The 20,447-nt window shown below is 42.4% G+C and overlaps 1 protein-coding gene across 2 annotated transcripts in view; it reads right to left on the bottom strand.

The window, feature by feature from the left end:
* Tpd52l1 (TPD52 like 1) overlaps window positions 1-20,447 on the bottom strand; it is a 113,292-nt gene that overhangs the window by 10,239 nt on the left and 82,606 nt on the right. For both annotated transcript variants that reach the window (XM_059272597.1, XM_059272598.1), the window contains exons 3-4: window positions 17,476-17,624; window positions 3,820-3,921 (exon numbers count right to left, since the gene is read on the bottom strand). In XM_059272597.1, coding sequence (XP_059128580.1) covers window positions 3,820-3,921; window positions 17,476-17,624 — 251 coding nt within the window. The remainder of the gene's footprint in view (window positions 1-3,819; window positions 3,922-17,475; window positions 17,625-20,447) is intronic.

Here is a 20,447-nt window from a genome sequence, read left to right as displayed (position 1 = left end):
CAGAGAAAAGTGATAGGAAGGAAATAGTTCTCTGTTTCCTGATCTGCAAGTTTTATTTAAAAAAACAAACAAAACACCATCTCAATTTCCACTTTGTTTGTTTTTTAACCTCTTTCAATTCTAAGGGCCCTGTCAGTGTAGGAAGAAATTTTTCTGACAGAGGAGATTTAGTTCTAAGAGACTGCTTAGCAAATGACACTGGTGTGAAAGATTCACAGGTGAGATGAATGTGCGTTTAAATGAACGGATTAGTCGCTGTGCAAGTGGCATCTTCCTTGTTGTGCGCATGCTCCAGAAAATGGGCTTGTTTCTCTGGCTGTGACACAGGGTGAAGGGAGCAGAGAGCCGATGGGTAGAAGGGAATCACATGGGAGGAGGCAGCCTCAGAGACTCAACAGTGTGTGCTTACCCAATAGAATGAGACCTGCAGCCGGGCAGCATGGGAGAGAAAATCAGGGCTGAGTTAGCACAGAATGCACAGACGCGACCCCCTTGTGACTTTTGTTCCCTTGCAAGAGCTCAAAAGAAAGGTTTAAGTAACTTCATTCACTGTCCTTTCCAGTACACAGTCTGCCTTCCCTGCACTAGTTGAGAGGGCCGTGGTCCAGGGCCCCCATGGATATGGAAATCCCAGGATGCTTAAGTCCTTGCATAGAATGCCTTAGTGTTTGTGTGTAGCTTCTATACTGATTACTTGGATACCTAACACAGGGTAAAAGTTATAAAGCATTTGTTATGCCTTGTTACTTAGAGAGTCTTAGCACAAAAGTCTGTACATGTTCAGTAAAGGCGAGTTAAAAACATATTTTCAACCCGTGGGATCTACAGGTGCAGAAACAACACCCGATAGCACATTTAAGCACATTTCTAAATGTGTCTTAAAGGTTTTTGTCTGCCACTTAGTGTAAATGTTGCTTCTGGTTGCTTTTCCCACAGCGATATATTGATGGCAAGCCTCCATTCTATGCTTCCTCTGAACATTTGGTCCCCAGTGGATCACAGTCTGAACAAAATGCACTGGGAAATTCTGAGAGGATGCCAATTTGTTATTGTAAAAACCACCCCACCAGTTTCCACCTCCTCAGAGTTCACTTCGTGGATGTGGCTTTATGCCCAGGTGAGGTAAGCAGTCCTAACGCTATTTGCAGATGGAGAGAAAGACTGGACATGGTCATAAATTTGGTCCTGGGACACACAGAAGAATTATATAGTATAAGGCAATAACACACTTTAAACCAATAAAAAGTTTAAGGTGAATACCTGTGCTAAAATTTGAACATTTATAAATTGCCACATTAGTTTGAACAAAATGTAAAAAAAAAAATTCTCATTTAAGTGTATTTATCTGGAGTAATTTTTAAATAATATATACATATTACTTGTTTTAGTAAAATTTAAAACTAAAGCCTTTGTAATACTTGATTAAAAAAAAAACTAGAAATATACCTCTGACTTTTTCCAACTTGATAAAATTTTTCAGAACTGCATTTGAGTCTCTAGAAAGGTACATTTTCCAGGACTTTTACCCACTATTTGTTTCTCTGAAGCAAGGAGGCTCGAACCTCAGACCTCATGAATTGCTAGGTAATTGCTTTACTATTGACATAAATCTAGCGTAGTAACATCAGCCACTACACAATGAAAACTGTGACTCTTTCCACGAAGTTATAATTAATGAGCAGCCTGAACTCCTGGGAAATGAGTTCTACATTAACTCATGAAACACTTTAAAACAGGAGGAAAGGCAGGTGACAGCTGGGTCTCATACCCATCACAGTATGAACAGCAGCAGACCAACACACTACCTAGGGCAACAGCCTTTGTTGCTCACTAGAGAAACACAAGGAACCTTTATAAGACAATGAGTCACCCGTCACAGATGCGTCCTGATTTCCTTTGTGTAAGGACCACCTTGAGTTGGTCGGATAATAAAGATTAAACTAGCACTTGAGTGCATAATACACCGGGGAACTCTATCATACCCCAGCGATATTGCTACTTGAGTTCTCCTCACCTTTTCTGTGATTGGATGGAACCCAAGGGCTCCCTCATGTACGCAAGGTAAATCGTCTACCACTGAGTTACAGCCTTAGCTCCAGTCTTGAAGAGGAGCAATCTAGGAACACACATTTTAAAACTGCTCCACAGATATTGATATGGACTCATAAAGATGGAGGGAAGCTACCTGGCAGTGTTGTGCGAGGTCCTAGTGTTCAAGAGAAAACTGTCAACTGCCTATGTAGAAGACAAGCTTTATACATGTTGGAAAATATATTTTCTCAAGTATAATGGGCAGAAGGGTCCTTCTTGGGTAAGGAATTATTTGTTCAAATAAATGGTTTAGTGCTACTGATACGATTGAAAACTTGACCTATAATAAAATTAGCAGTAACTAATAATATAAAAATCATATGCTGGCCCTGAAGGCTTTCAATGTCTTTTGACAATGCAGCATTAATAAAAAGGAAGATAAAACAATGCAGAGTATTCATGTACATATCTGTAATTAATTCTTTCCACATGAATGCCTACTTAAAATGGTTCATGAATACGAGGCATAATCCAATAACTTTTGATGTAAGAAACTAAATACAAAGACATGAATATTTATTTCTAGCTATCAAAGCTTCAGAGAAATAACAGTTTAAGAAATCTATGACATAAATGTACACATAGTTTTTGAAAAGAGGAAACTTAAAACTTGGCAACTTAAAAAAATTAATTTGGTTTCTAAGAGAAAAATGAAATTAATTCCTAAAGAAAGATCTCCTAAGCCACATCAGCCAAATTCAAAATAAATTGACAAGCATTTAACAATACAAATATGACAGTAATAACAATGAGAAACATTTCCCTCAGATATAATATAAAAAAATAAAAATATCCTATCTTCATGTCCTCCCTGGTCTCTGTAAACTATGGACGACTCTAATGTGCAGGGTAGTTTAAGGGTTTGCTGCTGATGTATACTGTAAGATAATTCAGTTATTAAACATGAAGGTGTGTAAGTGGTTAAGATATGTCAATATACTGGTAAAGTAAAGAAAAAAAACTGCCAGAAGTATAGGCCAAATAGTATCATTTTAAAATATAAAATATACCAGACGGTTGGATACAAACATGTAACCCAGAATAATTTATCAGAGCAGATGCCCCTGAATAATTTCCTATATCAATTTAAATTAAGATATGTGGTGCTTAATATTCGTTGTCAACAGATTAGATTCAGAATCACTATGGAAACATGTCTCTGGATGTGTCTGTCTGTAAGGCTGCTTCCAGACAGGCTAAACTGGAAGGAAGACTCCCTAGCCCGTGGGGTGGGGTCCAGGACGGAGAGGAGACCAGCATTCACCTCTCTCTGCTTCCTGACTAGGGGTACAAGGTGACCAGCTGCCTCCAAGCTCTGTTGCCATGACTCCCTGGCCAGGATGGACTGTACCCTCAAACAATGGAATGGAATGAATTCTTCCTGAAGTGGCTTTTGTCAGATAGAATGCCATGGCAAAGAGAAAGGTTAACGAATAAAAACAGCCAGGCTCTTTGTGTTCTGGATTGTTCTGAAACCACCCCTCATACCCTCTACCTTCTGCTTTTACTGGTGGAAAGGATAAGGCTGGGGATGGGCTTCTAAACTGACCTTCAAACAGAAAATATCCCAATGTGAAAATTTATCTGTCACCAGTCAATGTCATTTTTACCCACTAAAGAAAGAAAAAGAACACCCTACCAATACACAATGCTCTTTGGTGGAGTTCCTGTGGTTTTTTGTTTGTTTGTTTTTTATTTGTTTTTGTTTGTTTTAATCTCCTGACTTACCTCATATCTCCAAACTTCTTGCTGATGGCTGTTCCCACATTACTGAAAGCTGCTGTGGCCTTCTGCCCTGCGTGGCTCAGGGTTTCATGTGTTTTCTTGTACCTAGAAATAAAAGAGAACCATGGGAAGTGTCAGAAAACAGTCCAAGAATGGAGTTGTTCAAGGGAAATTCTGAATGCTTGTGGGAAAACTCCAAGAAAACAAGATGAGAGTCTTGTGATTCCAGTTTCTTCCAAACACAGAACTGTTCTTGGAATGTGTTTTCATGCTCCTCCCAGGTGTAGCGGACAGGAGTGAGTTTCCCTCAGCTGTTGCTATTCAGGTGCCTCAATGGAAAACACATTTCTGCCATGTGTGGCTTGTCCTTGTGATTGAACCCCTTACTCCTGTGATCTTTCGTAACCCCCAGAGTACAAATCGTGTGATGCTCTGCATAAAGTTGACTATTGCATGGGCTTTAGTCCGCCTCCTCTTTAGGCCCAGCTCTCCCAGGTTTACGCTGTCAACTAGAGAGGTGAACAGTAAGCGATGAAGGAGGCTAGAAAGACAAGGAGAATGAAAGGGATGTGAGAAGTGACTGGAGCCCTTCATCCTGGAGTCCGGCTGGAGTCTCATGCCAGCTTGGTGCCCCATTCTCTCACCATTGACAAAATTTGTTGTGAGGGTTGCTACATAGAGACAATAGTCCTTTCAGATACTGGTATTTCAAACAAACATGTTAAAACAGCAACAAGCCATACTTCAGACCTTTGAGTTTAACTGTCTTCCCTTCCTAGCTGTGAACCTATACATTTCTAACATGTTTCACGAAAAAAATCCATTAACTTGGAGTTTATTTATGTCTCTGGAGAGCAGGTAGTATACGGCAAGCCCTGGCTGGTGACAGGTGAATGAGAAGGTGAAAAGACGGAAAAGAAGACCCTCCAGAAAAATCTAATTTTTTTTTTCTGCAGAAGTCTGAAAACAGCTTATTCAAAACATTATTTTACTTTGTACATTTTTACATATGACTTTATGTTTTAATTATGGAAAATTATGACCATGTGAAGCCACAGAGTGCCAAGTGGTTTATATACGATATAAAATATTAAAATACAACTTGCTGCTATTAATAAGGCAGTTACCATAGCACTAAATGTAAACGATTAGGAATAAAAATGGCAATCCTTATCACAAGATTTCAGAGCTCTCTGATCACCAAAGGGCATGCGCTGAGGTTCTTCAGAACAAACCAATACTCAACAGAATCCAAAAACAATATACTGAACACTAAATTGACTGGGCTCAACAGCATTTAAATGCTATGCCTTTGGCCTTCAAAATCAGAGTGTTGGGGATGTACAGATGGGCGGTAAGAGCATGTACTGCTCTTGCAGAGGACCCAATCAGGCAGCATCCACATCATGCTGCTCACAACCACCGCGAGCTCCAGTTCTATGTGTACACACACACACACACACACACACACACACACACACACACACTCATGCATGCACACACGCATGCACACAAATTGAAAATAAATATTAAAAAAGAAAATTAGGAAAGTAAGGGCATATATTTACAAACAAATCAAGAAAAAAAAATCTGGCATTCCTATCCAGTTATATTTCTAGGATGCTGATGGAGTTTTCACGAAGTAGTAATGGGGCTGTGAAACCAGATCTATAAAAAGTACATTCAAACACAGAATGGGGGCATTGTGGAGGTAAGGAACGCACTGCACAATATGTATATAACACATGTTCATGCACTATGATTAAGATTTATAGTTAGCTTTATTCTAGATCTCTCCCTACTACTACTGATATCACAATTCTGAAAGAAAAAAAAGCCAAACAGTTTTTCCTACGCAAAATGTCTCAGGCACAATGGCGAGGAAAGGAAACAATCCATTGGATGGGGGACCGGCACTAGCTTTGACCTTTTCTTTTTTCCTCCATATCCAATCCATCAAGAAACCCTCTGGATTCGTTTCTGTAGCAGGAGTCTTAAAAGTTCTTATTAATAAAATCAAACCCGGAGCCAAGTATTGGGGTGAACTGGATGGTCAGAGAGACAGAACAAGCCACAGCTAACCTCACCTGGCCAACTTCTCAGCTGATCTTGTTTCCTCAGACTGGAAACCTCTGTGTCCTCATATCCCAATGGCTCTCAGCTGAACTGTGCTGCTCAAAACCTAAAAGCTTAACCAGCCAAATGCTTAACCAGCTAAAAGCTGCTAGTTTCTGGTCCTCACGCCTTATATACCTTTCTGCTTTCTACCAACACTCCCTGGGATTAAAGGCTCGCTTTCTGGGATTAAAGGCGTGAGTCACCATGCTTGACTGTATCCTTGAACAGATGGATTTCTGCCTCTGGAATGCTAGGATTAAAGGTGTGTGCTACCACTGCCTATCCTAAGTATCTAGTGGCTTTTCTGTTCTCTGACCCCAGATAAGTTTATTAGGGTACACAATATTTTGGGGGAACACAATACTACCACACATTTCCATTTTCACAGTAGAACTAGAGCCTGGCAATTCTCCCACCGCCTCTACTGCTCCTTACTTCATCGGGCGCCATCCCTCACCTGGGCTCTTGCAACGTTTTCCTATTTTATCTTCCCATTCCTGCGTTTCTCTCCCTACACTGTTTTTTCAACACAACAGGCAGAAAATGTCATTAAAACATCAAGCCAAGGGCTGGAGAGATAGCTCAGCGGTTAAGAACACCGACTGCTCTTCCAGAGGTCCTGAGTTCAATTCCCAGCACCCACATGGTGGCTCACAACCATCTGTAATGAGATCTGGCGCCCTCTTCTGTATAAATAATAAATAAATCTTAAAAAAAAAATAAAAAATAAAATAAAAAAATAAAATATTGCTTTACATTCATTAAAAAAAAAATCAAGCCGGGCAGTGGTGGCGCACGCCTTTAAATCCCAGCACTCGGGAGGCAGAGCCAGGCGGATCTCTGTGAGTTCGAGGCCAGCCTGGGCTACCAAGTGAGTTCCAGGAGAGGCACAAAGCTACACAGAGAAACCCTGTCTCAAAAAAAAAAAAAAAATCAAGCCAAATGTGTTTCTTTTCTGCACACACCCTTCACCAACTTCTCATTTAGCGTACAGAGAAATCCAAGGTCCGTATGCACTGACCTTCCATAGCTTTATGTAACCTGGTCCCTCAGGCTAACCACCACACCCTCTGCCTCTTCCTTGTTCACCATTTCAGCCAGCCCAGATGCGTCACTGCTCCCTGAAGATGCCAGGCCCCATCCAACCTGGGGGACTCTGTTCTAACTGTTCTGCTTTGGGATATCTATCACATTTGGCAAGAAAGGGGTTAGGTTAATGTCAGTGCCCTACTTTGGAGGGTTAAAAAACCTACGCTCTGAGGAAGACCAGAAGGCACCTTTAGTCTCAGTCCAATAGGGCCAGAGCTTCTTGGAGCCTTGGCCATGTGAATGCCAGCATTAAAAAGTTAAGCAGTTGGTGGAAGGGGGTCACAGAAAGTGAAGAAAAGGCAGTCACGGAAGTCTGAGCGAAGAATGTCTCCTGGGCAGCCAGCCACCCAGCTCTGACTCAAGTGGCCTGAAAGACGCTCCAAAGGAAACAGGAAGAGAATGGGGCAGCAACTGTGATCTTCACAGGAGGCTGAGCTGGGCTACTAGAAAATTCCTTCTGATGTCAATCTGGCGCTGCTTTGGCAGTTTCTTGCAATTAGCCTGCATATTTACTCTTACTGTAAGCTGGTCTATGTAGTTTAACACTAAGCGTTTGAGAAGGCTTTTGAGTTTTGAGATAAGAGCTCTTTTGAACACACGTGTGACATTTTGAATTGGATGACTGAATTTAAAACTGGCTAGGAATGAGGTCAGATTGTAAGCGGTGTTTGTTACATTGTTTTAAAGGCGCTTCCCAAAATGGGAGGGAGGTACACACAAGGATCTGTTGACTTTTGTGTTAGTGACACTTACGTGTCACCAATGAAAAATGAACTCTATTTATACTTTCAAATTCATTGTCACAGTGCAGCCTTATGCATGGCTCGATGCAGGACTAAGGATGCCAGGGCTCCCTATTTCTGAGAAATCATCCATAAATCCATTTTGTCCTTTTGTTTGTTTTTCTCGTGTGTATGTGCGATGCTGAGAACTGAATTTGGGGCTCTGAGCCGTTAAAGTTACATCAGAAGGCCATTTGAACAGAGTCCCTTCGACTGCACATGGTAAATGGAGGCATGGGAAAGTGCTGTGGCTCCATGGTGACAGAGCTGGTACCTCCCTGCCCCCATAATGTCCTGTCGCCTTGGAGATGACACTGAGGTGAGTCGGGTCAGCCTTTTATAGCTCCAGTTTCACGTAGAGAAATGATAACACCGTATTTTAAGAATTTTAAGATGTGTGAGAAACCCTGTCTCAAAGAGGAACAAGGCCCGAGGAACACCACCTGAGCTTGTCTTCTTGGCCTCCATGCACATGTAAACACATGCGTAAGCAACCGCACTCACAAATATACACACACACACACACACACTCAGAATTCTAAAGTGTGTGTGTGTGTGTGTGTGTATTTCTTTTTCTGCCTCTTCATTAGGCAAACTGTTTCTTAAGAACAGTTAGTAGTCATTTTGCATGATGCTTAGAATCAATAACCAAAAAAGATCTCAAGGGGTAGGCAGTGAGAGGGAGTTATATGTGGGAAGTGATTACCAACACCATAGCAACCAAGGGCCTAGGAGAAGTAGGTCATTGAACTCAGAGTACTTAGAGGCTCCAAGGAACACCACTTATAGCGCTGCCTACGTGAAGGGTACCTCAGGGGTTGTACATTGTCCACACCCTGTTGTTCTATGTGTTCAAGTTCCTGGCTGAACTTGATCTTAACTGTACCTAGATGCTGGGATCCTGATCCCTGAAAATTAGCACTCCCATCGGGCCACTGATCCTCCCCCACTACCCCCAAAAGTATGTTTGCACTTTACTCTTTTTAAAATCAAAGTCTAATTTCATCATTATTTTATAGGCATATAGTGTGCTGTGTGTGTGTGTGTGTGTGTGTGTGTGTGTGTGCCACAGTATGCATGTGGAGGTCAGACAAGAGGTACTCTCAGGAACTGTTCTCTCCTGGTATCTCGTTGGGATAGGGTCTCTCTTACTGACCCCGTAGCTATGTGTACTGCCAGCCAGCTAGCCCAGGAGCTTCCAGGGCATTTTCCCATCTCTGCCTCCCACATCTCTATGGAAGTGGGTGCTGCGATTGCAGGAGTGAGCCAGCACTTCAGGATTTTGGTGGACTCCAGATATCAACCTCAGGTCATCAAGATTACATGGCAAGCACTTGGATCCTTGAGCTATGTCACCAACCCACACTTTACTTGTCTTAGGCCGTGGAGCCAGGCCTGGGTTGTACTGTTGATAGTTAAAATTGTTTTTCAACCATAGCATTTAAAACTCCCTTTAATAATAGTCAAATAATGAAAGGTAAATACTAATCCGACTGGTTAGGCAAACTTGTAACTCAAATACGAAACTATATATGCAGCATTTTAGAAAATGAAATCCTCTTATATTATCTCTAATTTAGCATCTATTTATCTGTCTGCCTGGGAATTATGCTGCAAATTGTACCCAGGAGCTCACCCATTCTAAGCACACTTTCTACTGCTGGGCTACACCTCTAGCTCCCACATGCTAAGCACACTTTCTACTGCTGGGTTACACCTCTAGCTCCCACATGCTAAGCACACTTTCTACTGCTGGGTTACACCTCTAGTCACTAGCAGATCTCATTTTAAACCAAAGATGGTTTACACCATTGGACCTCACATAACTGATAAAGCAGGGTAACCATAACGTTTTCTTTAGGTGATGGTGGCAGTGTGGAGACATTCCCTGCTTGCTGTCACTTGTGCATTTGGTGGCAGACATCTTGAGAGTCCAAGCTACATGAGGTCTCTGTTCATGCTTCTCCTGGTCCTACCACCTCTTGTACAACTCTTTCAGAATACCTTTCTGTTGTGTTGTGATTAGAGCTGGTGGCCATCTCTGGGACCTGCCTGCACGTCCTGAGGTTTGGGAACACATTTTGTTTATTGTCGCTGTATCTCAGTGCCTCAGTCAACTAAAGCAAGATCCTCAGGACGATGAGAAACAGGAAATGGTTTTCAGTTCCATTTCTTGACTTGAGCTGCTGGAGTTTCCAGTGTGACATTTCCAATGCTGAACAACTGTGGCCTGAAGGTGGTGAGGGAGAAGATCAGCCTCAATGTGGTAAAGCAGATTCCAGCCGAGGACAGGGATGAGCCCTTGCAGATAAGAGCCACATGCTACCTAGCAAGTGACTGGTGCTTTGCAAAGGTTTAGCTCTGACAGTAACAGCGCCTACCATCTATTGAGTGTTCATGTGTATGAATTCACCCAAGATTCCTCACCAGCAGGTTTTGTTTTTGTTTTGTTTTGTTTTACATGAGTAAACTTCCTGTTTTTGAATTGCAGTTAACAGGAAAGTAGCCTCTGCTTATTACCAGTTGAGCTTGGTTCAAGGTTAAGCACTTAATAGGCAGGGGAGCTGTTTAGCCCGTACATAGAGCATCTTCTGTAGATCTCTGTGGGGGTCTTCCTCTCCAAGCCAAATAAAAAGAATTCTACTGATTTTTTGCATGAATTCCCTTGATAGTTCACATATAGCACAGGATTTACAATTGTATACGGCAGTGCATGATTTGGACTTAAGCATTTTCTACATATAACTAGAAGAAAGAACTGAAACATCAACTGTTTTTACAAGATATTTCACAACATGAATATATGTCCTCTAGGAAAAGATCTAAAAGAATGCATTCCCTTAACAAGTGCATTTCAACATCTCGTTAAGGACATACACACAAAACCATTTAGGGTCATTTTCTTCCAAAGACACCCTAAATATTTTATTAAAATATAAATGTACCACTTCTCTCTGGAGAAAAGAATCTACTTCCCAGTTTGGGTAATATAATAGAATCCCACAGGTAAAGAAAACTAACTGCATGGGAGATAGGGTGTGCACAACTTTTAATATTAGGTCTTTATTTATTACTGATACTTGAATGCAGCAGAACTACAAAGCACTCCTCACAAAGAGAGAGAATTATTATTTGGACCAGGGTGACCTGGAAAACGAGCCCACCAGCAAAGAGCAAATAAATCATAAACTGAACCTCGCTTTTCAAGCACTGTGAAGTCTTTGAAATGCTGCGAGTTGGCTTGTATTTTTCCCTATCTATAGCATAGTTACTGAGCTTTTCAACAAAAGATGGAGGAGTTTAACTTCCTTTAAAAAACAAAACAAAACTCCTACCCTCTGTGGCACAATGCACAGAGGTCTGTAAGTGGGAGAATGTCATGGGTTCACAGAGCAGAACACTGAATACATAAACAAGTGTACTGGCTCTAAGTCACCCACCTGTACCCTGTCTCCTTGAGGGCACTTATCTGCACCCTGCCTCCTTGAGGGCACCCACCTGTACCCTGCCTCCTTGAGGCCACCCATCTGCACTCTGCCTCCTTGAGGGCACCCACCTGTACCCTGCCTCCTTGAGGGCACCCATCTGCACTCTGCCTCCTTGAGGGCACCCATCTGCACTCTGCCTTCTTGAGGGCACCCATCTGCACTCTGCCTCCTTGAGGGCACCCATCTGAACCCTGCCTCCTTGAGGGCACCCATCTGCACTCTGCCTCCTTGAGGGCACCCATCTGCACTCTGCCTTCTTGAGGGCACCCATCTGCACTCTGCCTCCTTGAGGCCTAAAAGACAATAAAAGAAGTCTAGGCATGAACAAAATGGACAAGAACCAGAGCAACAACAACAACAACAACAACACCACACACACACACACACACACACACACACACACACACACACACACACGACCCTTTGTCCTGCTTCTGTATCCCTCAGCTATTTCTATAAAGGAGACAATTGGAGTCCGTTATGTAATTCTTCCTCACTGGGTCCTATGGCAATGTGAATCCTACTGCTGAAGAAAATATGCCAAGATCTTTCATTAGCATACCATAGATTTTCTTTTCATCATAAATCAAACTAAATAGGTCATGATTGCCTAATCATCATGCAAAGTATTGCCTCTGGGAATCACACACATTCTCTGAAAGCTGGAATTCTTTTCAGTGCTTTGAAGTCTAATTCTTCCCAGCTACATTGCCACAGCTTATCATTCTCTCCTGTTCACATTTCTATCCTATAGGACACAGAATGTGTTCTAGAATGGGAGTCGTGAACACTGATAGAGTGGGATTTAATTAATTTACAGGGAAATGGTTTTGTTATCTCTCCTTCCAACATAGGCTTAATAAGCTCCTTCCCCCACTTTCCCTCAGTAGCCAAGGAAATAGAGTTAGGGGAAGACTCTCCTGAAATTATATGGTTGATAAACTTATCTCTCCTCACTCCTCACTGGTAAGGAACTGGCTCTTCTCTACTAAGGATAGTTCTATTTTATTCCTAAAGGTTACTGAGACCACAGTTATTGGACTTAGTCATCTCCAAGTACAATCCTACAGCTTTCAGTGATATCCATGGGTGAATGACTTTTACACACACACACACACACACACACGCACACGCACATGCACACGCACACGCACACTCAAGTGCAAGTGTGCACCTCAAGCCAGTACACTTGTTTATGTATTCAGTGTTCTGCTCTGTGAACCCATGACATTCTCCCACTTACAGACCTCTGTGCATTGTGCCACAGAGGGTAGGAGTTTTGTTTTGTTTTTTTAAAGGAAGTTAAACTCCTCCATCTTTTGTTGAAAAGCTCAGTAACTTTAACTTTTCTCAAGTTGTCCTCCCAGTCTGACATTTCCTTATGGGGTAGTTCAGACAGGATCGAAACAGGTCATTGAGTGTAAGCACTACCTCTGTGTCTCAGTCCTCCGAACGACAGTGGAGAGTCACCACAAGCTAGCTAAGCACCTGGCACCATCTGCATACAAGATTTAACTTATCAAATCATCACTCCCTATCACATTGGTACTGACACAGTCCCATTCCCTGTCTACACAGACTCCAGGCTGTTATAACTTCAGCCCAGGAGAGTTGCAGCCACATTCTACTGACATTGAAGTAAACAGAACCGATACTGCGTAGTGCAAGCATCCGCGTGAGTCACATTCCATCATATGCTTCCCTCCTCATCTACCTCCAGACTACTGGGACTCCTTGTCAGACTGACCTCCAAATCCTTCCCTTGCTCTCTCCATGACTCTCACTTACGATAGTCTCATAAATGATTTTCCAATCCCCACCCACAGCCCTCCACAATCTATTACATAATCTAATGGAAATGATCCATAAATGTGCGTCAGCCCAGGCCATTTCCTGTTCCAAACTTTCCAGTAGCATCTAAAGCCCTTGGCACTGAATTCTCTCTTGCCCCTAGAGGCCTTGGTTCCTGTGCTCTTACCTCAGCACACCACATACAGTCTAGACTTTCTGAAGAGACGTCTTTTGGCTCCCGAAAGCTTCAAAGCTAATTCAGGCCTCAGAGTCTTTGTATCAACTTTTTCTCAACCTGAAAATTCTTCTCTAGATCATTTAACCCTGGATCTTTCCAGTCTTTGCAGTACCTCTTGTAATCAGGCTCTAGAACAAGTTTGTCCTGCCTGGGACTCCATCCCAGCAGCCTCAACCCTCTCCTTCAAGTCTCTTACTGGCAGCAAATCATCCTCACAGCACATCCTGGTAAGTCCTCCCCGGCAGTTAGTTCCTCACCGGTTTATTTCATTTCTTGTTTCTTGCTTGTTCCCTTTCCACACTGAAAGAAAGGTAGGCAGGCACCTTGTCAATCCTGTTATCCTGAGGTCTCGATTAGCCTGGAGGTAATAAGTACCTCACAGTAGACATTCATTAGCACCTGTTGGATAAATGACTGGGTAGGACCCTTTCATGGCTTTCTATTCCCTGCAGCAGACAGGTAACTCTATTAAGGGACATGCCTGCCCCCATCCCAAGCCAAGCACACTACCTGGATGCTCTCCTCGGGAGTAGACCCTTCTCTCCTGCTGTGCCATCCTCAGTATGTGTCACTCTCTCGAGAGGCACCACCTGTCTCTCTTGGACTGATTACATTCTGAGGACTCCTTGGGAACCCTGCTTCACGCAACCCCTGGAGTGGCACTATCCCCAGGCAAAGCTCCCGTCCTGCTCACGCTCCCACAGTGCCCGGTATTTATCATTCGAGAACAAACTAAACAAACCTCTTATCTTTCTGATTCTGTAACCCCAGGGATGAAACCTGTGCTGGTTATCCAACAAGAAGTCTTTTTTTTTTTTTTTTTTTTTTTTTTGGTTTTTTGAGATAGGGTTTCTCTGTGTAGCTTTGCACCTTTCCTGGAACTCACTTGGTAGTCCAGGCTGGCCTCGAACTCACAGAGATCCGCCTGCCTCTGCCTCCCGAGTGCTGGGATTAAAGCCAACAAGAAGTCTTACAAGAAGTAAAACTGCTTGGCTACACCAATTTGTTTTTCAGACGTGAAAAACCAGAGATGACCCATTCTTCCCTGTATGACTAGGCTAGAAGACATCCTGGAACCTGCCTGCTGGGATTCCACATTCCAGGATACACAAGCCTCTCTCCTTTTCCTTCCCCATCACAGCTTGCCACACTGGACACACCCCACAGAGCTACGCCCTCTCCTTCCTCCCCATCTGCAGCCACAGAATTACTCTGCTCACATTGGGTTATCTAATCCCTGAAGTGATTAGAGAGGCCAGATGAAGCAATCCTTCCTATTCCCCTACTCCAGAGGGAAGTTTAAATCAGTATGACTTGAAGCCCCAAGGTCTAAATTCAGTGCAGAGGGAACCAGACCCAGGGAACTGGAGGGTGTTCAGCCACACACTGTCAGGGCAATTTATTGGTTACTGGTCCTCAAAGGACGAAGACAGAAAGCCCAGACTATTGAGAGATAAACTTATGTAGTGTCTAATAGTCCACTGTCCTTTTCTGGAGGTCGTTCATATGATGATGTTGCAGTACTTATTTCAAGTGGATGCGCACAAGTGTGTGGTGTATAACCCTTTTGGGAGAAGAGCTTCAAAGACCCCTGACTCCATGCTGTCTTCCTCTAGGAGACATCCTAGCTAGAGGAAGCATTGGGTGCATGCACATAGAAACCCAGGGGCAGATGAGCCACATCGCAGGAGAAGAGAAACAACCATTCACATGGAATCATGGAATCGAAGGAGCCTCAGGCTCCTTTAGGTACCGCTCCTCATACAAAGGGCATCTTCCACAGCATAGAAAGGCCTTAGACATTGGTGCTTAAGAACTAGCAGGTGAAATTCGCATCTCACAAAAATGGAAATAATTCCTGTCAATCATTGGTGGTACTTCTTACTGCCAGGCACTAAGCCCAGGGGCAAAGAACTGCAAAGATTCTCACGTAGGTATTAGATATATGTGAAGACAATATCTTTACATCCTAATGAATGAAGCAGGAAAGAAATGCATAACTCAAAGGCAAAAGAATTCGTTTTTGTTGTTGTTGTTGTTGTTGTTTTGTTTTTGTTTGTTTGTTTGATTTTTAAGACAGGGTTTCTATGTGTAGCTTTGGAGCCTGTCCTGCAACTCACTCTGAAACCAGGCTGGCCTCGAACTCACAGAGCTCTGCCTGCCTCTGTCTACCGAGTGCTGGGATTAAATAAGGGTCCTTAGGAGACAATTTCTTTGGCCACTAAGGATGTACCAACACTTTTAGTCACACACTTCAGCACTTTACCACATGCCCATCTGTTTATCATCACTTCTGTGTTGTGCACAGATGAAGGACACTCATCTCGAACAGAACAGGAAATTGGCAATGGTGAACTCTGTCTGAGGCCTACACACCCCTTGTTCCAGGAAACAGCTAACTTTAAAACATAGCCCTGCCCTGGTGCCAGCCAAAGATGCCTGAATGCCAGGAGTCTTTCTTCAGGTGGGCTCACTGAAGCTCTTTGGATATGAGAGGGTTGCCAGAGGGACTACCAGACAACTTCAACTTTACTACTATCCCATCCCGATGCCAAGTCTCCTGGCCTTTCCACCCCATGATAACTGATAATCACCAAGGTTACAGGATCAGAAGAGACACCCGAGGGAAAAGAGGCAGCACCCAGTTTCCTGGGAAGCTAGGCCCATTCCCAGAAGACATGAGATTCCAACCTACTCCAGGCAGAATGCCTAACATCAATAAATCTGACAGCAAATGTTGGAAAGGGTATGGAGAAACAAGGATCTGATTCGGTCCTGGTGAGGTACAAATTAACAGAGCCATTGTGGAAATCAGTTTTGAGAGTTTCCAAATATTAAAAATAGAACTACCATATGACTCTGCTCTTTCACTTCTGGACATTTCCAGAGAATTTCATAACTTACCACAAAGATATGTACACCCCCATGTTTATTGCTGCTTTATTTACTATTGCAAAGAGTTGGAATCAACCTAAGTGTCCATCAACAGATAATCGAATAATGAAAATCCACTATGTATATACAAGTATATATGTATATATGTACACACATGTATATATATATGTGTGTATGCATATATATGTATATATTCCTTTATATATAATGGATATATATATATTTACATGTATGCACATAGTGAATTTTCAGTGGATAGACAGTTATAAATTAGATATCGATATAATGGAATATTTTTTAGCTCAAAAGGAAATATAATCACAAAATTTATAGGAAAATGGATGGACTTGGAATGTATAATATTGAGATCACACAATCTCTGAAATAAAAATACTCATGATCTCCCTCATATGTATAATCTACCCCAAACCAAATGTGTGTGGGGAGGGGCGTATAACATGTAGGAAAAAAAACAAGGAAGGCTAAATGTTAGGACATAAGAAATGACTGAATGTGGGTGATGGACATGATTTACGAAAGAGGATGTAAAGCTGCTTATTTTTCTAGTTCTAACTCTCATGGGATTTTTGATTTTGGTGGTGGAGAGGTGATTAAAGATATATCTGATAGTGAAAGCATACACTCCATGGCACATAGCTTCTTTTTCAAGTGACCATTTTAACAGCATAGAAATTCACTGAGATACCCAGACTTTGGGTCTGGTTCATTTTGGTGTGGTTTTCTTCTGCAAAATTTTGATAATAACGTTTATAAATGAAACAAAAATCAGTCTACTTGGAATTAGAGCTCCAGCTGGTTGTTTGGTTTTTGAAGTAGGCTCTGGTGTCTCACAGGCCAGCGTCTAACTTGGTATGTAGCTGAGGGATGACCTTGAATTTCTGATCCTCTGACCTCTACCTCCCTAGTGCTAGAAGGGAAAGAAAGCCCATCACACCTTCACACAGTATTAGAAAACGAACCCGAGGTTTTCTGTACTTAGGCAAGCACTCTACCAGCTGGGCTACATCCCAAGATCCTGGAATTAAGAGTTTTTAATCAACACAGGCTAATTGCAGGAAGTTCTTTTTTAGTTGGCTTCACAAGCAATATACTTAATTATCACTCCTATCTCTTTACTTTGCTCCCAAAGAAAACACCTTCTTCATATCTACAAACACCAAATCCACTTGGTAGGCAAGACCAGAGAGGAAGCCCAGCAGAGCGGCGGGACGTCCGGAAGCTCTGCCTGTCTACTCACGCAGTTGTGGTCTGCATGTCGTGCCAGCTTCGGCTGAAGTTCTGCTTCAACTCGTTCATCAGGTTCATGCCAAGTTTCTGTTTGATCTCGACCAGGTGCCTTTCTTTGGCCGACAAAACTTGTCGTAGCGTTGTAATTTCGTCTTCCAGCTACAGGTGGGAGAAAAATATGGCGGGGTGAGACATCACAGAAGATGCTTCGGTGGAGGACCGGGATCCTGTTAGTGGCCTCACGCTGCCAGGCCCCCAAATTTAACTATGCAAACCACAGTCCGGAAACTGAAACTGGTTACGGGATGCTTAGGTTTAGTGATTCCCAGAGCACTCAGTTTCCCTTCTGAAAGATTCAGATTGGGCACCAAGAAAAAAAAAATCACCTGTAAGTCTACAAGAAAATAGGTATTTTTTAAAATATGCGTGTGAGTGTAATCATGCCAAGGCTTGTATGCAGAGTCAGAAGACAATTCATAGGAGTCGGTTCTCCCCTACCGTGTGGGTCCTGGGAGCTGGGGTCCCGTTGTCACCTTGCAGCAAGTTCCCTTAGTGCCTGAGCCATCTCACTGGCCCAATACTTAACGTTTTTTTAAAGAAAGATTGATTTTGTAATGCCCAGATTAGTTAACAAAACAACTTCTTTTCATGTGCTACTAGTTAACGTTTGCTTATTCATGTCAGCCACACGTATCTGTATTAGGATAGGAATAAATTTGGCCGATATAGTGCTTTTTTAAAAAGGGAGGAACAAGGGAGGTGAGAATCCATGTGAGCAAGTAATTTGGGTTCTCTTTAGCAATTTATTGACATGGAGCTGACACACAATAAATGACATGTATCTTAAATATGCAATTTATAAGCATATATATAAGCATATATATTACATGGATATACATCTATGTAATCTATGTGTATATGTATATGCACATACATATGTGTACACATATGTATCCATGCAGCCATACTATCACTGGCACTTGAAAAATATATATTACCTCCTAGCCATTCTTTGTAATTTTCTCTACCTAATTCTTCCCTGCCCTCCCCCCCACAACTCTTGCCCCACTAGGCAACTACTAAGATTCTTTCTTTCACTCAAGTTGAGTTTGCAGTTTCAAGAGTGTTGTATAATTCTGTCATACCTTGTATATTTGTTTTGCTTGGCCTCGTTCACTTAGCACAGTTATTTGTGATTGACCCATGTTGCTGCATTAGCAGTGGTTCCTTCCCTTTTCACTGAAGAGCACTCCTCCTTGGTGAGGTTTGCCAGTTGTTAAGGAACATTTGGATTTAGTGAATACAAATAAAACCACTATAACAAGCTACCTCCAAGGCTTTGTATGGAGGACATATTTCTTCTTCCCACCATGCTCCACATAAGTAGATCACTATGAAACTGTTTTTACAAGTTAATTTCTAGCTAAGGAATTGCATCAAATACTCAGAGTTTGGGGTACTGCAATATCCTATAAAACAAATGTAAACTTCCTGAAGTCTGATTTAACTGTGTGTCCTACTTCATATTACAGCTATGTGCATTGCTCTGGTATTAATGCTTAATTTCCCATCTCTGCTTCCAGGAAGCACAACCATTCACGCTTTTCTTCAACAAGTCAAGTAAAACCATCGTGAGGACATCCTCAGTACTCCACGTGTACAGAGGTAACAGAAGTCTTCCTGTTTCCTGAGAGTTCTGAGTGTGGCGATATTTTATTTGTGCACCGCAATAAAGCTTATCTGAGGATCAGAGGAAAAAGCCAACCACTATATTAAACAAAAGGTCAGGCAGTGGTAGCCCATGCCTTTAATCCTAGCACTCAGGAGGCAGAGATTCATCGGGATCTCTGTGAGTTCAAGGCCACACTGGGAACAGAGATAGGTGTGGTGGCACATGCCTTTAATTCCTAGCACTAGTTAACCATAGAGGTCTGGACGTCTGTACAGACAGACAGGAAGTAACAGAGCTGGGCGGAAAGAGGAAGTGATGTAGCTAGGCAGAGAGAGGAAGGGAGATGGCAGGGCACAGAAAGGTATATAAGGCATGAGTATACGGGAAGTAGCTCTCTCTTTGGCTGGGGATTTCCTAGTGATAAGAACGTGGCTGGCTTCTTTCTGCTTCTCTGATCTCTCAGTTTTCACCCCAATATCTGGCTCTGGGTTTTTTTTTATTAATAAGACCATTTAGCAATTCATCTTACATCTGAGTTTTTTCAAATGGGGAGCTATGTCTCATTTCCACTCAAAGTATCACTTTATTTCTGACCACATCCTGTGGGTAGTTCTGCCAGGCACCTTGCAAACACGCTCCTTGGGTCACCAGGGAGCAAGCTGCTGAAGAATGACAACTGCCTTTGAAACAAGGAGTCTTTTCTGTGGCATAAGGAAGACTTTTCCCCCATGCTGAACAGTAGGAATCAGATTGTGATTTTTCTTCTATTTTGGCCACTGTGAGGATTGAACCCACAGCCTCACACGTGATAAACATGCTCTCTGAACTGCTTCCCCCATGTGAAGCCTCACAACACAGATAACCACTTCAGGAAAAAAGGTACAAGCAGATGAGAATCATCTTAAATAGCACGCTATGAAAGAGCAATATCTTAGGGTTTTTAATATCAGGAAAACGTTCTGACAGCTTAATATTAGGCATTTCTTTTTGCTCATGGAATGCTTTTATATGTTCTTGGAAAATTTTCCAGAAGAGAGACTGAATCACACATTCCATATGTATTCATAATCAGACATGGAAGCCTGTCTTTTTCTTGATGATGATGAAGTCTTCCATGTGCATGCGTAGGCAGATAGCTGCAAAAGAAGGACACTCAGACTACCTGAGGGCACATGCTTTAGTCTCCCTATCACAGGAGAACACTGTGTTATTTTAAAAATCACATTTCTCTGTTCTTTATTATCACATCATATTCCACTTCTTTTTATTTTTATCAAAGTGTCTTCCTGTATTTCATCTGCTGCCTAATA

This window comes from Peromyscus eremicus, chromosome 8b (assembly GCF_949786415.1).
Source record: "Peromyscus eremicus chromosome 8b, PerEre_H2_v1, whole genome shotgun sequence".
Lineage (NCBI taxonomy): Eukaryota > Metazoa > Chordata > Mammalia > Rodentia > Cricetidae > Peromyscus > Peromyscus eremicus.
This window is presented reverse-complemented; position numbering and strand designations above follow the sequence as displayed.